Genomic DNA, 18392 nt, shown 5'->3' on the forward strand with positions numbered 1-18392 from the left:
ACCTCACATCTATCTATATAATCGTCTAAAGGTCACTTCCGTCTGTTTGTCTGTCACGGAAATCACGCGTCGCTGATTGGTCGTGGCCAGCCAGTCAGCGCCCACATAGCGTTAACGGACTGCGTTACACTGCGGCATAACGCAGTGTAACGCAGTCCATTAACACTGCTATTAACCCTGTGTGACCAACTTTTTACTATTGATGCTGCTGTCTAATGTTAAAAATAATTAAAAAAAATAAAAAATCATTATATTCTCACCTTCCGGCGCCTTTCCCGCTCCTCGCGACGCTCCGGTCCCAAGAATCCATTGCGTCAGTGACCGGAGATGATGTAGCGGTCTCGCAAGACCACTACATCATCACGTGTTATTGCCGCAAAGCATTCTTGGGACCGGGGCGTCGCGTGGAGCATCACTAAAGGCCTGGGCTGGATCCGGGGGTCGCCGGAAGGTGAGTATATAACTATTTTTTATTTTAATTCTTTTTTTTAACAGGGATATGTTGCCCACATTGCTATATACTACGTGGGCTGTGTTAGATACTACGTGGGCTGTGTTATATACTGCATGGGCTGTGTTATATACTGCGTGGCCATTATATACTACGTCTCTGTGCTATATACTACATGGGCTGTGCTATATACTACGTGGCTGTGCAATATACTACGTGGCTGGGCAATATACTACGTGGTTGTGCTATATACTACGTAGGCTGTGTTATATACTACATGGGCTGTGTTATATACTGCGTGGCCTGTGTTATATACTACGTCTCTGTGCTATATACTATGTGGGCTGTGCTATATACTATGTGGCTGTCCTATATACTACATGGCTGGGCAATATACTACGTGGCTGGGCTATATGCTATGTGGCTGTGTTACATACTGCGTGGCCTGTGTTATATACTACGTCTCTGTGCTATATACTACGTGTCTGTGCTATATACTACATGGCTGGGCAATATACTACATGGCTGTGCTATATACTACGTGGCTGTGTTATATACTACGTGGGCTGTGTTATATACTGCGTGGCCTGTGTTATATACTAAGTCTCTGTGCTATATACTATGTGGGCTGTGCTATATACAGGGTGGAGCGCGGTAATTTGCTTTTTTGCACTGCATGCTGTGGCGGCACTGTCGGTCGAAGAGAGGGGAGAGTGGGTGTGGCTTACAGTGGCTGATGGGAGATTTGTATTCCTCTGCCTTTCAGTTGCCATCATGCAGTGGACACGTGAGGAGAGGTCATTTTGTGTTGAAGCGTATTTTTCAAATGCCCACTCGATCATTGCAGTGCAGCGTGCTTTTCGTTTACAATTCGCTGTTCCTCCACGCGGACGTGTTCCTGGACGGCAATCAATTGTAAATTGGGCGAATGCATTCAGAACAGCAGGGAATGTGTCATGTGTACGAAGGGGACCTGAGAGAAGGATTACAACACCACAAAACATCGAGAGAGTTAGAGCAGCAGTGCTGCAATCTCCGACACGCTCTGCTCGGAAGCAATCATTTGCTCTTGGCATTTCAAGACGTTCTCTCCACCGGATTCTTCATGATGAACTGAATTTTCACCCGTATAAAATGTGCGTGGTCCAACATTTGTCAGCATGGGACTAGTTGACACGGCGGACCTCTTGTGAAGACATGTTAGCAACGATACTCCGTGACGCAATTGTGTTTTTTTCTGATGAGGCACTTTTTCACCCCAGTGGGTGTGTAAACAAACAAAATATGCGTTACTGGAGTGAAACAAACCCCAGAGAAGTTCATGAGAGACCTCTGCATTCGGACCGCGTCACTGTGTGGTGCGCCATATCACGAGTAGGCATCATTGGTCCTTACTTTTTTCAGGATAATGGTCGTGCCATAACTGTGAACTCCGAACGGTACTTGTCTATGATACAGGATTATTTTCAGCCGGCTCTTGAGGCAATGGAACTAGAGGATACATGGTTCCAACAGGATGGTGCCACTGCACACACAGCGAGAGTTACCATGAATTGTTTGAGGCAAATGTTTCCTGGACGGTTTATCTCTTTGAGAGGAGATGTGAACTGGCCAGCACGCTCACCAGATTTAGCCCCATGCGATTTTTTCCTTTGGGGTTACCTGAAGTCTAAGGTGTATATCAACCGTCCCAACACCTTGGAAGACCTAAGGAACAATATTGAAGCTGAAATTGGCAGAATACCAGTGGACATGCTTGTTAGAGTTCATGAAAACTTCAGAAAACGTATGCAGCAGTGTGTGGATAGCGAAGGTCGACATTTGCCAGATACACTATTTAAAACCATGTAATTTAAAAATTCCATTACTGTTCAGTATAATTAAAATATAAAATAAATTTTTCTAATGATCATAATTTTTTTATTTCATTCCCAAATCAGCAAATTACCGCGCTCCACCCTGTACTATGTGGCTGTGCTATATACTGCGTGGCCTGTGTTACATACTGCGTGGGCTGTTATATACTGCGTGGTCTGTGTTATATACTACGTCTCTGTGCTATATACTATGTGGACTGTGCTATATACTACGTGGCTGCTATATACTACGTGGCTGGGCAATATACTACGTGGCTGTGTTAAATACTATGTGGGCTGTGCTATATACTATGTGGGCTGTGCTATATACTACGTGGGCTGTGCTATATACTACGTGGCCTGTGTTATATACTACATGGGCTGTGCTATATACTACGTGGGCTGAGTTATATACTGCATGGGCTGTGTTATATACTGCGTGGCCATTATATACTACGTCTCTGTGCTATATACTACATGGGCTGTGCTATATACTACGTGGCTGTGCAATATACTACGTGGCTGGGCAATATACTACGTGGTTGTGCTATATACTACGTAGGCTGTGTTATATACTACATGGGCTGTGTTATATACTGCGTGGCCTGTGTTATATACTACGTCTCTGTGCTATATACTATGTGGGCTGTGCTATATACTATGTGGCTGTCCTATATACTACATGGCTGGGCAATATACTACGTGGCTGGGCTATATACTATGTGGCTGTGTTACATACTGCGTGGCCTGTGTTATATACTACGTCTCTGTGCTATATACTACGTGTCTGTGCTATATACTACATGGCTGGGCAATATACTACATGGCTGTGCTATATACTACGTGGCTGTGTTATATACTACGTGGGCTGTGTTATATACTGCGTGGCCTGTGTTATATACTAAGTCTCTGTGCTATATACTATGTGGGCTGTGCTATATACTATGTGGCTGTGCTATATACTGCGTGGCCTGTGTTACATACTGCGTGGGCTGTTATATACTGCGTGGTCTGTGTTATATACTACGTCTCTGTGCTATATACTATGTGGACTGTGCTATATACTACGTGGCTGCTATATACTACGTGGCTGGGCAATATACTACGTGGCTGTGTTAAATACTATGTGGGCTGTGTTATATACTACGTGGGCTGTGCTATATACTATGTGGGCTGTGCTATATACTACGTGGGCTGTGCTATATACTACGTGGCCTGTGTTATATACTACATGGGCTGTGCTATATACTACGTGGGCTGAGTTATATACTGCGTAGGCTGTGTTATATACTGCGTGGGCTGTGCTATATACTTCTACTATACATATTCTAGAATACCCGATGCGTTAGAATCGGGCCACCATCTAGTATTATATATGGAGCCATATGGTACAATCTGTGATGGATCTTGGATAGTGATGTCTGTGGCCTCTGCCGGTACTCATTGATTTACTGAACAAGAGTGAACTTTCCGCACTGACAGGACGACCCTAATCTGCATCAAAGTTCAGACTGAAATAACTCACACTGAGCCCCAGCAGAGCGGCCACCAGCCGGACAATATACAATTCTGTGTGAGGAGATGAGCAGCGTCCTGCTGCCCCTCACTGCAGACCTCCTCATCTCATGCTTATCCACTGAGGTCTCCGATCCGCAGGCTCCTCTCCGGCACAATGAAGCAGCTTCAGGTGCTCTATGTGACGTCACTTCAGCAGACAAAGCCCGCACATCGTGCAGTGGTCGTGTCTGCATCACTGTGATGGGGTCGGGACAGCAGCTGAACATATTCAAAAGGTACAGTGTGGTCCCCTGGTGTCACTGAGCAGCTGCTTGGGAACTGGCCCCGGGGGGGCATTTGCCTCCCTGCCTCCTGGACCAGTCCACCCCTAGTGGTATCATGCTTTGGGTCTGGTTTGCGGCATCTTGGCCGGGACAGCTTGACAACATCGATGGAACAATGAACTGTGAAACATACCAGCAAAATTCTAAAGGAAAATATCAGAACATTTATCCATGAGATGAATCTCAAGAGAATGTGGCTCATCCAGAAAGACAACAACCTAAGGCTGGTTTCACATTAGCGTTTTGAGGAGCTGCGGAGGGCTGCGGACTTCCTCCGTGATGCCCCCCCTCGGCCGCACCTCCACCGCTAGCTCTGCCTACTTTTGCATGCGGCCTTCATGCGGCCTGCGTACCTATCTTTAACATTAGGTACGCAGGTCGTGCGGCTGTATGCGGATGCTTCCGCATGCGTCGTTTTGACGATGCGGCGACCAGCGTAGGACGCAGCTGGTAGCAATTTCTTTTTTTCTCTGCATCGTCAAAACGACACATGCGGAAGCATCCGCATACAACCGCACGACCTGTGTACCTAATGTTAAAGATAGGTGCGCAGGCCGCATGCAGAAGTGGGCGGAGGTAGTGGCGAAGGTGCGGCCGAGGGCGGGGCTTCACACTGGAAGTCCGCAGCCCTCCGCAGCTCCTCAAAACGCTAGTGCGAAACTAGCCTTAAGCACACAAGTCGTTTTACAAAGAATGGTTAAAGAAGAATAAAGTTAAAGTTTTGGAATGGTCAAGTCAAAGTCCTTAATCCGATAGAAATGTTATGGAAGGAACCGATGCGAGCAGTTCGGGGAGAAAATCCATCAATATTACAAAGCTGTTTTGTAGGGAGCAATGAGCTAAAATAGCTCCAAGCCGATGTGCAGGAATAATCAACAATTACCAGAAATGTTTAGATGCAGCTATTGCTGCACGAAAGGCCACACCAATAAAAAACGGATAAAGTCTAATATGTTTAATGTGCTTCCCCGTATTTAGCAACATAATTTTCAGTTTTTACAAAGTCCAGATATGCTTTAAAAATACACCAAAAAATAAAGAATAAAAAAATACATAAAAATAAAAATAAAGCTATACAAGTTTGATATCACCAGAATCTTACTGACCTGCTGCTGTGTAATTTTTACTGCAAATTGAACGCTGTAGACAAATACCCCTCTTCCCCCCCAAAAAAAAGAAGGAACTGCAATTTCACCATTTCACCGCACTTGGAGTTTTTTCTCCACTTTTCAGTACATTAAATACAGTGAAATGATCGCTAACCCTCATGTGGCTATGTGGAAGGAAAAATAAAAAAAAAAGTTCTTGCTCTTGGAAGCAACAGATGAAAAATGAAGCGCACAAAAATGAAAATGTGCCTGTTAAGAAGGGGTTACTATTTATGGGTGTCCCACAGTGCAGAGTATATAGAGGACTTCTAGAAAGGAACTCATCACATACAATGTCCAATGTCCTGTTCTTGGATGTCTTTACTTACGTTACTTAATGTGGAAGACTTTCATAACACGTCTTGTGCCACAATCTCCAAAGATTTAAGGTTGCAAAACTCACCTTTCTATAGATTGCACTTCCCTGTTTTAGCTTCTCCCAGCCGACCTCTCTTTACTATAAGATGTGAGGACTACCACTTGCTATGGTAAGCCACATACCCAAGATCACATACAAAGGCATGTTTGTACCGGCTGACCCTGCTTGTGCTTTTCAATATGAAGCCTGTGATAAGGAGCTGCCAGACACCTCTGGCGGCAGCTTTATTCCAGCAGTAAAGCACACTGGACGCACCCATGAGATACCATGGCCAATAGCAATCCTGACCCTACTGAATTGCATAAAATATTTCTAGCATCTCAATAAACTAATACTGTAATTTTCACGTCTGTACTAAAAAGAAGAATGTGACTCGGACTCTTCATTAGAACAGTTTTCATGTGTAGGACCTGTGTGTAAATCCAACCTCAATGAACAGGTTTATGAAAACCCAATAGTAACGCCAGTTGATACCATAATCTGGCATCAGCACTAAAAACTACGGTTTATGGACCAAGACCAGTTTCACCAGACTCACTGGTTCTCTATCAACCAGAGTTAAGGGCTGCTCCTTAAGCGTCTCCAGTCTTTGTGGTCTACTGATAAACACCTGTCCAATCTGTCCTGATCTCTGCCGCACAGCTCCACCCCAGACCCTTGTACACATTAGATGAAAAAAACTTCAAGGTTCCATTTATTTTGCCATATTTGCAACGTTTCGACCAGCCATAGGTATCTTCCAAGGGTGATTGAAAAGGACCTATGACAGGTCGAGACATTGCATCCATGGCAGAATAAATGGAACCTTGATTTTTTTTTCACCTAAACTGGACGCGGTCTCTTTCTTCCATTGATTTTTTTCTCCTTGGAACTGCTTTGACGGTGCGTCCTTTTTGAGCCTACGTGTTCTTCGTCATTGTCCAATGTTGAAGTGCTGGGGGCCACCTCTATTTTAGTGCTATGCATATTAAAGACAGCATATCCGATATTTGCCTAACGTTTACGGTGGTCTCCCAGCTCCCTCCTGGCTGATGATGTTGGTAGAAACAAAGATCCAGTCTGATTTCCAACTGCTGATTTTCCGTGAGTTAAGCTGCTGCCACAGAATTCTGCCAAGTCTTTTATGGAGGAGCTGTTGGCTGAACCATGTAATGTGTGTGAATGTTTATAGACTGTAGGGATGCTACGCGATGGTAGACGTGGTCCTGTCACAACTTTTTTTTTCACATTTCAAGTCACACTCCTTTCCTCGAAGTTATGTCACTTTTCCATCTTAGCCAAGCTACCTGGTCAGCTGAGGCAGAGAATAAAACAAGTCCATATTTGTAGAGATCATATAGAAAGGGATAACGCAAATTACACCAACATTCTGGAGCACTTAGCTTAACAAATCTCACCAAATTGCTCATCCGTCTCTACTAAACAATGTTGTAATTGCTCCTGCAGTGTCAGTGCGCGATCGCAGACATGCACACTGACTGTAAACCGTGCTTGCCCTTACCAGTGAGCTCTGTCAATCACGACAAGGGAACGGCATCCATGTGCAAATAAGAGGGCGTAACAGTCACCAAGGCACAGGCCACACCAAGGTTTACCAAAATTATATTTTTAGCAAATATTAAAGGGGTATTTCCATCTCAAAGATCCTATCCTAATGATTAGTAGTTGTAATAATAATAATAATAATAATAATAATAATATAAGCAAATACCTTCAATTATAAATGTAGTATAGTTTGTCTGATTTACTATGTCTCTTTTCTCATGAGCAGGCATTGCAGGACCTTACGTATCCTTGGTTACGTCCACTGATATAGTTATAGTGATAGTTAGCTAGTTGCTAGTGGTCGTAACCATGGATACCTAAGGTCCTGCAATGTCTGCACATGAGGAAAGAGACATAGCAAATCAGAAAAACTATACAACATTTATAATTGGAGGCATTTGCTAATATTATTGTTATTACACCTACTACATATTGGGAGAGGACCTTAGAGATGGGCATACTCCTTTACATTAGACTGTAAATGACTGGTATGATTGTTATAGGGGTTACATCCCCTCTATATATGTTTATGCAGTTGGATTGCCATGTGGTGGTGACAGACTCACTTTAAGACCTACGATGTTAAGTTACAGCAACATAATCATAGATAAAAAAAAAGTTTCACGTAAGAAAATCCCAAGTGTTCTGTGATTCGGGGAGTGACATACAGGAAATTCTTGTTTTGTCGCTGACCTCGGATCTGTCCTCGTACTCCTTTTCTGACGGGTCACCCATAACGGGCCACACAGCCCCCCATACCCGTTGTGAGTCCAGGGAGTATGGAGTCTGCATGCTTTGAGCACGTACCTGTTTATGCAGCTGAGAGATGTGCTCACCCAAATGGCTCTTCTCTACACGCAAGAGAGCGTTTTCCTGCTGAACCTTGGCGTGTTTGTTCTGTAAATCTGTCAGCTGCTTGTGCAGTGAACTTCCAGTCATCTCCACAGATTTCCTGTCTTTCTGTAGCTGCAGGACCTAAAAACAAAAGCGATGCACCCGGCTTTTACTTACGAGGTCACAATGCATTCACCTTCGCAACCAATCTCATGCATTGTTTCTAGACATCTAGAAGAAATCACATTCTGCGCCCATCTAGGCAGACCTAGAAAATACATAAACGGTAACTAGACTTTGACAATTTGATATTGTTTGATAGATAAAGTTGAAAGTTCAAATTTTAGGTATCACACTTAGGGCCGGTGCAGAAGACTGTATTTTCGATCTGAGTGTGGATCAATGTTAGTCTATGGGGCTGAGGGCAGGGCCGGCGTCAGCACCCGGCGTACCCGGGCAAGTGCCGGGGCCCTGGCGAGACAGGGGGGCCCATTCAAGGCCGGCGTTAAGGGCAGGCAGCTGCCAGTGCCTAGGACCACCGCTCCCCAAGGGGCCGTCAGCTAGCGGCACATCACGGAGCTGTCTAATTATACTCCTGGCGGCTGGCACGGTCCCTGCAGGTCCCCGGCTTCCCAGCTTCTTCTTGTACTGAGGGGTCACATGGTACCGCTCATTACAGTAATGAATATGCGGCTCCACCTCCCATATTCATTACTGTAATGAGCAGTAACGGTGACCGCTCAATACAGGAAGAAGCTGCCGGCGCCAGGAAGCAGTGACTGCACCGTGCCAGGAGCAGGTGAGTATAACAGGGAGGGGAGCGCAGCGCGATATTCACCTGCTCCTCGTTCCAGCCGCCGCTCCGTCTTCCAAGTCCTCTGCAGTGACGCTGAGGTCAGAGGGCGCGGTGACGTGGTTAGTGCGCGCCCTCTGCCTGAGCGTCAGTGCAGAGGACGCTGAAGAAGATGGAGCGACGGCTGGAACGAGGACAGGTGAATATTGAAAGTGCCGGGGGCCTTTTATCACAGCAAATGGGGCAAGTGTCTCTATGGAGCATCTTATGGGGCAATAACGTTGGTGCAGCACTATATGGGTCAAGTGTCTCTATATACTACATGGCTGTTCTATATACTACGTGGGCCGTCTTATATACTACGTGGGCTGTTATATGCTACGTGGGCTGTGCTATATACTACATGGCTGTTCTATAAACTACGTGGGCCGTGTTATATACTATGTGGCTGTGCTATATACTATATGGGCTGTGCTATATACTACGTGGCTGTGTTATATGCTACGTGGGCTGTTATATACTACATGGCTGTGTTATATGCTACGTGGATGTGCTATATACTACATGGGCTGACTTTCCATTGATACATGTCCTTTTATCTTTATATATCTCTTTGTTTATTAAAGTTATTTTTCTTAATTATATTATATAATGGACTCTATACTCCATATTAATTGTATTCAACTGGCAGGAGCAGTGGGAAATGCGAGAAAGGAAATTCCAGAACCTACAGTACTGGCTGAATACTGATTAAGAAGAACTGCCCAAATAAAAAGATTGGATGGCAAGTTACTGAGCATAAGAATTATTGCAGGTCCCAATAATTGGACTAAATTGGACTACGGCGGACGGGTAGTATACGGTTTATTATTTTAGGTTTTTTTCAGGCGCTGAAGTATGGTAAGTATGGTTAAATGAAGAATATTAAAATACTTTTTTCCTAATGTGTGTGTGTTTTATTAACCCTTCATTACTACTGGATTAATAATGGATAGGCGTCCCACGACGATCTCCCCTATAGAACAGTGACATCGGGTGATGTCACTGCTCTATAGGACCCTCAGTGACACACTGACAGGAGACAATGGCTCCTGCAGTGCATCACTGAGAGGTTACCTTAGGACAAAGTCTCACTTTATGGCAATTGCTGCGAGGTAAAATTTCTCACACAGCAATGCCAAAAGTGAGACTAGGGACTATTTTTTTACAGCGGCGGAGGAATACAGTGTGGAAGGATACCTTCCTCCCGTCATTGTGTTCCTGGAGACCCTAGAGAGCGGTCGCATCAGCTGATGCTGCCGTTCTCCACGGGAGATCGTCGTGGGACACTTGTGTAGTCCCATCGGACGATGCCTGCACAGAGCCCTGGCAGCCCGCACAGAGCCCCGGCAGCCCGCACAGAGCCCCGGCAAGCCCGCACAGAGCCCTGGCAAGCAGAACAGAGCCCCGGCAGGCCGCACAGAGCCCCAGCAGGCCGCACAGACGCCCGCACAGAGCCACAGCAGCCCGCACAGACCCCTGGCAGGCCGCACAGAGCCCCGGCAGGCCGCACAGAGCCCCGGCAGGCACGCACAGAGCCCCGGCAGGCCACACAGAGCCCCGGCAGGCACGCACAGAGCCCCGGCAGGCACGTACAGAGCCGCGGCAGGCCGTACAGAGCCCCGCCAGGCACGCACAGAGCCCCAGCAGGCCGCACAGAGCCCCGGCAGGCACACACAGCCCCGGCAGGCAAGCACAGAGCCTGGGCAGGCTGCACAGAGCCATGGCAGGCACGCACAGAGCCCCGGCAGGCCGCACAGAGCCCAGGCAGGCACGCACAGAGCCCCGGCAGGCCGCACAGAGCCCCGGCAGGCACGCACAGAGCCCCGGCAGGCCGCACAGAGCCCCAGCAGGCCGCACAGAGCCCCGGCAGGCACACAGAGCCTGGGCAGGCTGCACAGAGCCCCGGCAGGCACAAACACAGAGCCCCGGCAGGCACGCACAGAGCCTGGGCAGGCCACACAGAGCCCCGGCAGGCACGCACAGAGCCTCGGCAGGCCGCACAGAGCTCCGGCAGCCCACACAGACCCCCGGCAGGCACGCACAGATCACCGGCAGGCACGCACAGAGCCCCCACGGTCACGCACAGACCCCGCCCGCACACACACACGCAGTCTCTGCCCATGCTCCGCCCACACTCTATTATAGTGCATCATTGCACTATGGTAACTTTCGATTCCGGTATCCGATATCGCAAAAATATCGAAACTCAGTATTGGAATTCTGATACAGTGAGTATCGGCCGATACCCGATATTTGCAGTATCGGAATGCTCAACACTAGTGGTGTCCTTCTCTTCAGAAGTGGACAAAACTGTGGCCGATGGCAATGCCGCCGGATCATAGGATCATAGCTCTGAGCATGGTCTAAGCAGCTTTCCATAGCTGGTGACGAGCCCAGGTCACCATGGCAAAAATCACACCTCGCGAGGACATTGCGAGGGGGGAGGGAGGGCGATCTGAAGTAAGAGAGAGATCCCTCCTAAATCATATTTCAGCACCTCCTGTGCGATTATGCTGTGATCGGTCAGTCAGATCGACTGACCGATCACGGTGCCCTGAGTGAGAACAATGTTTGACAATAAATTTGTTTCATACCACGATTTGTATTAAAAAAGCAAAATTAGTAAGTATTTTCACACTGGCCACCGGTACATTAGAGTCATACTTAGAGTCATACTTCTTGTCTTTTAAGGAAGAGTTTTCAGCAGGCTGCTTATCAGAGGCAGGATTGCAATAACACATAACACAGATTTACACAGCTGATAACGTCAAGGTCCACTAATCACAATATGGGATGTCATAGCTGATGCTGCTCCCCCTCGTCTATGCAAACGCTCAATAGATGTTTTAGTACAAAAGAGGAGATCACAGCCTGGTCATCGTGGCTATGTACATGTGTTGTTTCCTAAAACAGGAAATTAGAGTCTATAAAAGCCCCAGTGTGAAAATTGCAAGATTTGTATTTTTTTAATTTTTAATACAGATAGTGATTTGGAACAAAAAATTAACACAAAAACCTGATTTAAACAAAGGGTCATTTTCTGATGATAGCATTCCTTTAAATTACAAGCCGTGAAGGTTTATTAGCCAACCTGTTCCTGGGCTGAAGCGACTTTTTCCTTCTCATCCTCTAGAAGTCTTCTCCAATGTGACAGTGTCAGCTCTAGATGTCTCTCATTCTCCTTCCCAGAACTTATCTCAGAAATTCTTTTTGCACGATTCAGACTTTCTTGTTCTCTTAGCTGTCGCTCCTGAAAACGTGGATGTGCATGGACACAACAAAAACAACGCAGATGCTTGAAATTCTTGCTATTTTCTGAAACTGGTTTCAAGGAGTTAGTAACAATGATATAGTAAAGTAACCTTAAAAGTGGTTTTCCAGTCTTAGAATATGGAGGACCTATCATTGGGAAAAGTCATCAGTATCAGATTGGTGGGAGGTTGACATCCGGCATCAAGCAAATTTTTGCGTACTCTCTTGATATAATATGGTGTAATTTTGAATGACTGGAAAGTAGCTTGACTAAAGCTATATGGAGAAAGTCATTTCCAAGCAATCTGGTTACAGAACATTCATAACCATACAATAGATAGTTAACTGTAAAATTAGGTGGTCTCGGGCGAGATAGGGGAAACCAAAAAATTAATTGTTAGTTCTGGAAGAAGCTGTGAACAGCCAGATATTTCACCTACAGAGGAAACGTACTATGACACGCCGACTGTTCACACAAATGGCATCCATGTAGTTCCCAGACACGTTGGGTTCCTTTATGACCCCTATGTGCCCTTACAGTGCGTATGGACAGGGAACGGTCCGGGTGAGACAATCATGGTACGCTATAGGACTCTCCCCAATAAGTTAATACATTGGTGGATCTCCGGTCTTTCTGGCCATCTTTCACTCCCTTACATCATGTAATCAATAATGATACAATACCTTACGAGCAGGATTCACAGTGAACATTGTTTGGTGGCAGATTAGGCAAAAAGGAGCAAAGGGATCCCGTCTGGGGAATAACGTACAAGTGTGCACCGTTTACTTTGGTCTGAACGATTGGTCAACCGAAAATGATCTCTTCTAATTTCCCCATGTTCAGATCGGCCAAGCGCTCTTGTGTTCTCTATGAGGAGAGCAAATGATCAGCTGGTGAAATTCAACATCTGTTAGGGAAGGAAGTAAGGAGGCCATCATACACATTAGTCTCCGACTTTAGTCTAATGTGTTTGGGGTCTTAAAAGGGTTGTTCAGGTTTAACACATGCCTGCAGTCACTGTATGTGGCTGTAGACTTGTGAATCTTCACAGCACGCACTGTTAGGATTCCCCGATGCCGGTGTGGAATACTCCTGGTCACATTCTGACTAGCTGTGCACGACCTCACTCAATGCAAGTGAATTGAGCAAAGCTGTGGACGTCTAGTGGGAATGTGTCCGGAAGTATGGATATATTCGCCCACTGCACCGGAGAATCTTGACAGCGCACACTGTGAGAGCAGTGAGGATTCACAAATCTGCAGTCACATAGATTGACTGCAGACTTGAGCCAAACCTGGTAAACCCCTTGAAAGAGGTTTTCTAGTTTTGGAAAACCCTTGTTCCCCACTGCCTGGTTAAGTCTGCAGTGTTGACAACATGTCGGCAACACTGCAGACAATAAATGAGCTCAGCAGCTCTGACCGTGTAGAGCTCACTGTTTGACTGCTGTGTTACAGAAGTGATGTCAGTGTTGGACCCCTGGAGCATGAGTAAAAAACAGTTAATGATTTATTTGATTTTTAAACAAGCACCATAAGGCCATGTGCACACTTTCAGTATTTTTCGCGTTTTTTTCGCTATAAAAACGTGATAAAAACGCGAAAAAAAACGCTTACATATGCCTCCTATTAATTACAGTGTATTCCGCATTTCTAGTGCAAATGTTGCTTTTTTTCCGCGAAAAAAATCGCATTGCGGAAAAAAAAGCAACATGTTCATTAAAAATGCGGAATTGCGGGGATTCCGCACACCTAGGAATGCATTGATCTGCTTACTTTCCGCATGGGGCTGTGCACACCATGCGGGAAGTAAGCAGATTATGTGCGGTTGGTACCCAGGGTGGAGGAGAGGAGACTCTCCTCCACGGACTGGGCACCATATAATTAGTAAAAAAAAAGAATTAAAATAAAAAATAGTCATATACTTACCCTCTGATGGCCCCGGTGTCTTCCCGCCTCTCAGCGGTGCACGCTGCCGCTTCTGTTCCTATAGATGGTCTGTGTGAAGGACCTGCGATGACGTCGCGGTCCTGTGATTGGTTGCGTGACCGCCACGTCATCCAAGGTCCTGCACACACACACCATCTATAGGAATGGACGCCGCTGAGGAGATCGGCTGTCTGCAGGGTGAGTATAACCATTTTTTAAATTTTTTTATTATTTTTAAACATTCTATTTCTACTATAGATGCGGCATAGGCTGCATCTATAGTAAAAAGTTGGTCACACTTGTCAAACACTATGTTTGACAAGTATGACCAACCTGTCAGTCAGGAAAACTTTGGCATTCTGCAAGCTAATTACGCTTGCAAAATGCTAAAAAAAAAAGCGAAAAAAATGTGGATTTCTTGCAGAAAATGTCCGGTTTTCTTCAGGAAATTTCTGCAAGAAATCCTGACGTGTGCACACAGGGCTTTTCCAAAATGATGTCCCTGAAGTTGCACTACAGAAGTAGGAGAGACCTTAAGGTACCTTCACACTGAACGATATCGCTAGCGATCCGTGACGTTGCAGCGTCCTGGCTAGCGATATCGTTCAGTTTAACAGGCAGCAGCGATCAGGCCCCTGCTGTGCCATCGTTGGTCGCTGCAGAAAGTCCAGCACTTTGTTTTGTCGCTGGACTCCCTGCAGACATCGCTGAATCGGCGTGTGTGACGCCGATTCAGCGATGTCTTCACTGGTAACCAGGGTAAACATCGGGTTACTAAGCGCAGGGCCGCGCTTAGTAACCCGATGTTTACCCTGGTTACCAGCGTAAAAGTAAAAAAAAACAACCACTACATACTTACCTTCCGCTGTCTGTCCCCCGCTGTGCTTCTCTGCACTGTGAGTGCCAGCCAGCCGGAAAGCACAGCGGTGACGTCACCGCTCTGCTTTCCGGCCGCTGTGCCCACAGTCAGTGCAGGAAAGCACAGCGCCGTGGACAGACAGTGGAAGGTAAGTATGTAGTGTTTGTTTTTTTTAGTTTTACGCTGGTAACCAGGGTAAACATCGGGTTACTAAGCGCGGCCCTGCTCTTAGTAACCCGATGTTTACCCTGGTTACCGGCATCGTTGGTCGCTGGAGAGCTCTCTGTGTGACAGCTCTCCAGCGACCAAACAGCGACGCTGCAGCGATCGGCATTGTTGTCGGTATCGCTGCAGCGTCGCTAAAGGTACCTTCACACATAACGATATTGTTAACGATATCGTTGCTATTTGTGACGTAGCAACGATATCGTTAACGATATCGTTCTGTGTGACAGCGACCAACGATCAGGCCCCTGCTGGGAGATCGTTGGTCGCTGAATAAAGTCCAGAACTTTATTTCGTCGCTGGACTCCCTGGAGACATCGCTGGATCGGCGTGTGTGACACCGATCCAGCGATGTCTTCACTGGTAACCAGGGTAAACATCGGGTAACTAAGCGCAGGGCCGCGCTTAGTAACCCGATGTTTACCCTGGTTACCATGCTAAAAGTAAAAAAAAACAAACACTAGATACTTACCTACCGCTGTTTGTCCTCCAGCGCTGCGCTCTGCACTCCTCCTGTACTGGCTGTGAGCCGGAAAGCAGAGCGGTGACGTCACCGCTCTGCTTTCCGGCTCCCAGACAGTACAGGAGGAGAGCAGAGAAGCAGAGCGCAGCGCTGGAGGACAGACAGCGTTAGGTAAGTATCTAGTGTTTGTTTTTTTTTACTTTTAGCATGGTAACCAGGGTAAACATCGGGTTACTAAGCGCGGCCCTGCGCTTAGTTACCCGATGTTTACCCTGGTTACCGGCATCGTTGGTCGCTGGAGAGCGGTCTGTGTGACAGCTCTCCAGCGACCAAACAGCGACGCTGCAGCGATCCGGATCGTCGTCGGTATCGCTGCAGCGTCGCTTAATGTGAAGGGGCCTTTAGTGTGAAGGTACCTTTAGTATGCCCTTAGGATCAGTGTCCTCATGTTGTATGGAGCCCAAAACAATCTGTGGGGCAAGGGAGTAAATTATCACATCTATAACCAATCTAACCCTGGATAAGATAACTAAACTGGATGTAAGAATGTGAGCAAACAGCAGGAAAGATCTGGCCCAATGGGAGTGAACACTATTTGTGGCGGGCAGGCTGCTCTGTATTTGTGGTATCAAGAACAATGGGACTGTGTTCACACCACCATCATGGACCCTACCTGTCCTGTTTTCATTGCCATGATGGGCTGAATACTGTTACCTACTGTTCTAGTCAAACTTGAAAAAAACTTGTCCGACCTGTTATACATCAGTGGGTTACAATCTGTCACAATGGACCATTTAAAAACTAAACACATTTTGTGGTCTTCTAGCTCATACTACCTGGGTTTTACTACAGGTTCTCTGTCTCTCTGCATCGGTGGGTCTGTTAGTTCCGGGCTAATGCCGATTGGCAGATATCTTACCAGTGATGTCATGGTGATGTCATGGTGATGTCATAGTGATGTCATTGTTTTGTGCACCTCAGTGAGCCCCGTGTAAGTGCATTTGGCCAGATAAGGTTACGCTATGGCTGGGGGTCAGGGAGGCAGAATCCTGTGGATCATCCAACCCCATCGAGATCTATATGATTTTGTCATAGTGGTCAGGCTTCCCATCATGCCATAGCAGAGAGTAAGGAGCCATACCGATAGTAATAGATACTGTAAGATTGTGCTTACTGCATGTGTTGGGGGACACTCACTTAGCAACGGGATTCAGTCAGACAGGCAATTTTTTTTAACACAAATACAGTCCATGCGGTTTATTATAGCATCATAAACTGGGTTATGCACAGTTCATTATATACCGTACATTTTGTACGGCTTCAATTCATAGTTCAGACACTACACCCGCCAGCCCTCCTTGACTAGTTCCCGGGGGTGTCCGTACGCCGTATCAATGTCCGTGTCATATAGCGCACACGACATTGGATCACCGTCTCTAAACATGCTGGACCTCACTTCATCCAGTTACCGTGGGAGACCGCACAGTTCATCACTACCCGTGGAACACAAGAAGCATCAATAGTCTGTTCCACTGGCAGATACGTCTCTGCCGTTATGATAGCCCCCCTTACCGGGTGTTACCTTTCTGGAGCTCCTGCTCCACACGCTGACCTCCTTTTAGTCTTCTCTCTCTCAGGGAAGCTGCCTTACGGTGTTCACCAACTTGCCTGGCAGGCACACATCAGTTAGTCCAGAGTCACCGAAGGTCGGTAGCTTCCCCAACACAGACCGTCCAGGTCCACGGTCTCTCAGGTGCTCGGACTCCCCTCACAGGAGCTTCCAACACAGACCGTACAGGACCACAGCCTCACTGTGCGCTATTCAGGATGTCCATCCCACCTGGGAGCATCCAACACACTGGCATGTGCTCTTCAGGACTCCTACTCCCAGGATATCCAACACATGTTGTGCTTTTCAGGAAGCCTACTCCCAGGACTTCCAACACAGGCTACTCAGTGTGCTATTCAGGACGTCCGCCCCTACCAGGGACTGTCTAACACACAGGCATGTGATCTGTCCAGGTGCTATTCAGGACATCTGTCCAACACCCAAGGTATGTCCAAGAACACGGCTAAATACTTCCGGGACATAGTGCGCGGGCACATGCGCAGTAATGCTTTTCGGCTTTGACCGCAGCTAGGCAAAGCATACTGCGCGTGGGCGAGCGAAGATTGCATTGCGCACGTGCAAACTATGGAGGACAAGTACTCTAATTCACGAACATATTGCGGACAACAGGGACGGATGGGGTGGAGAAATGAAGACGAAATGCCGCCCATCAGACCAGAAAAAAGGCATTTAAATATCCCGCCAATCTGAGGTGGCAGGTTCCCTTTAAGTGAACCTGTCACGTTATTTATGTCGCCCAAGCCCCAGAAGCATGAATCAGAGCCTGACTTCGTGATTGCAGCCAGGTATATTTTTCTATCAGGTGGTCCAGCATTTCAGAGAAAATATAGTTAGAAGAACCAGCCAGCCACCCCACACACACACAATTCAGCCCTGGCCAGAAAGCCTTAAGTGATGTGTCTGGGGGACACAGGGCTAAAGATGAACATGCCAGATTCTTTCATGCTCACTGGATATACACCTTGGATAGTGTGTTTATGGCTGGATTCACTGATCTGTTTTCCGCGCTCTGTGTACAGATTTCAAAGCACAGACCAGCAGTGAGGCACTTGACCCAAAACTAACAGTCTCATATATTCATATATGAAACTATTGAGTTCAGGTCAGGAGACCCAAGGCCAGTTCCTGCATTGAGGTCTCTACTC

General features: G+C 46.7%; 1 protein-coding gene across 1 annotated transcript in view; it reads right to left on the minus strand.

Annotated features, from left to right (window-relative positions):
- LOC138642914 (uncharacterized) overlaps positions 1 to 18392 on the minus strand; it is an 81903-nt gene that overhangs the window by 14464 nt on the left and 49047 nt on the right. Inside the window, exons 6-7 of the mRNA XM_069731522.1 lie at positions 11981 to 12139; positions 8028 to 8195 (exon numbers count right to left, since the gene is read on the minus strand). Coding sequence (XP_069587623.1) covers positions 8028 to 8195; positions 11981 to 12139 — 327 coding nt within the window. The remainder of the gene's footprint in view (positions 1 to 8027; positions 8196 to 11980; positions 12140 to 18392) is intronic.

The sequence above is a fragment of the Ranitomeya imitator genome, chromosome 6, assembly GCF_032444005.1.
Source record: "Ranitomeya imitator isolate aRanImi1 chromosome 6, aRanImi1.pri, whole genome shotgun sequence".
Taxonomy (NCBI): Eukaryota; Metazoa; Chordata; class Amphibia; order Anura; family Dendrobatidae; genus Ranitomeya; species Ranitomeya imitator.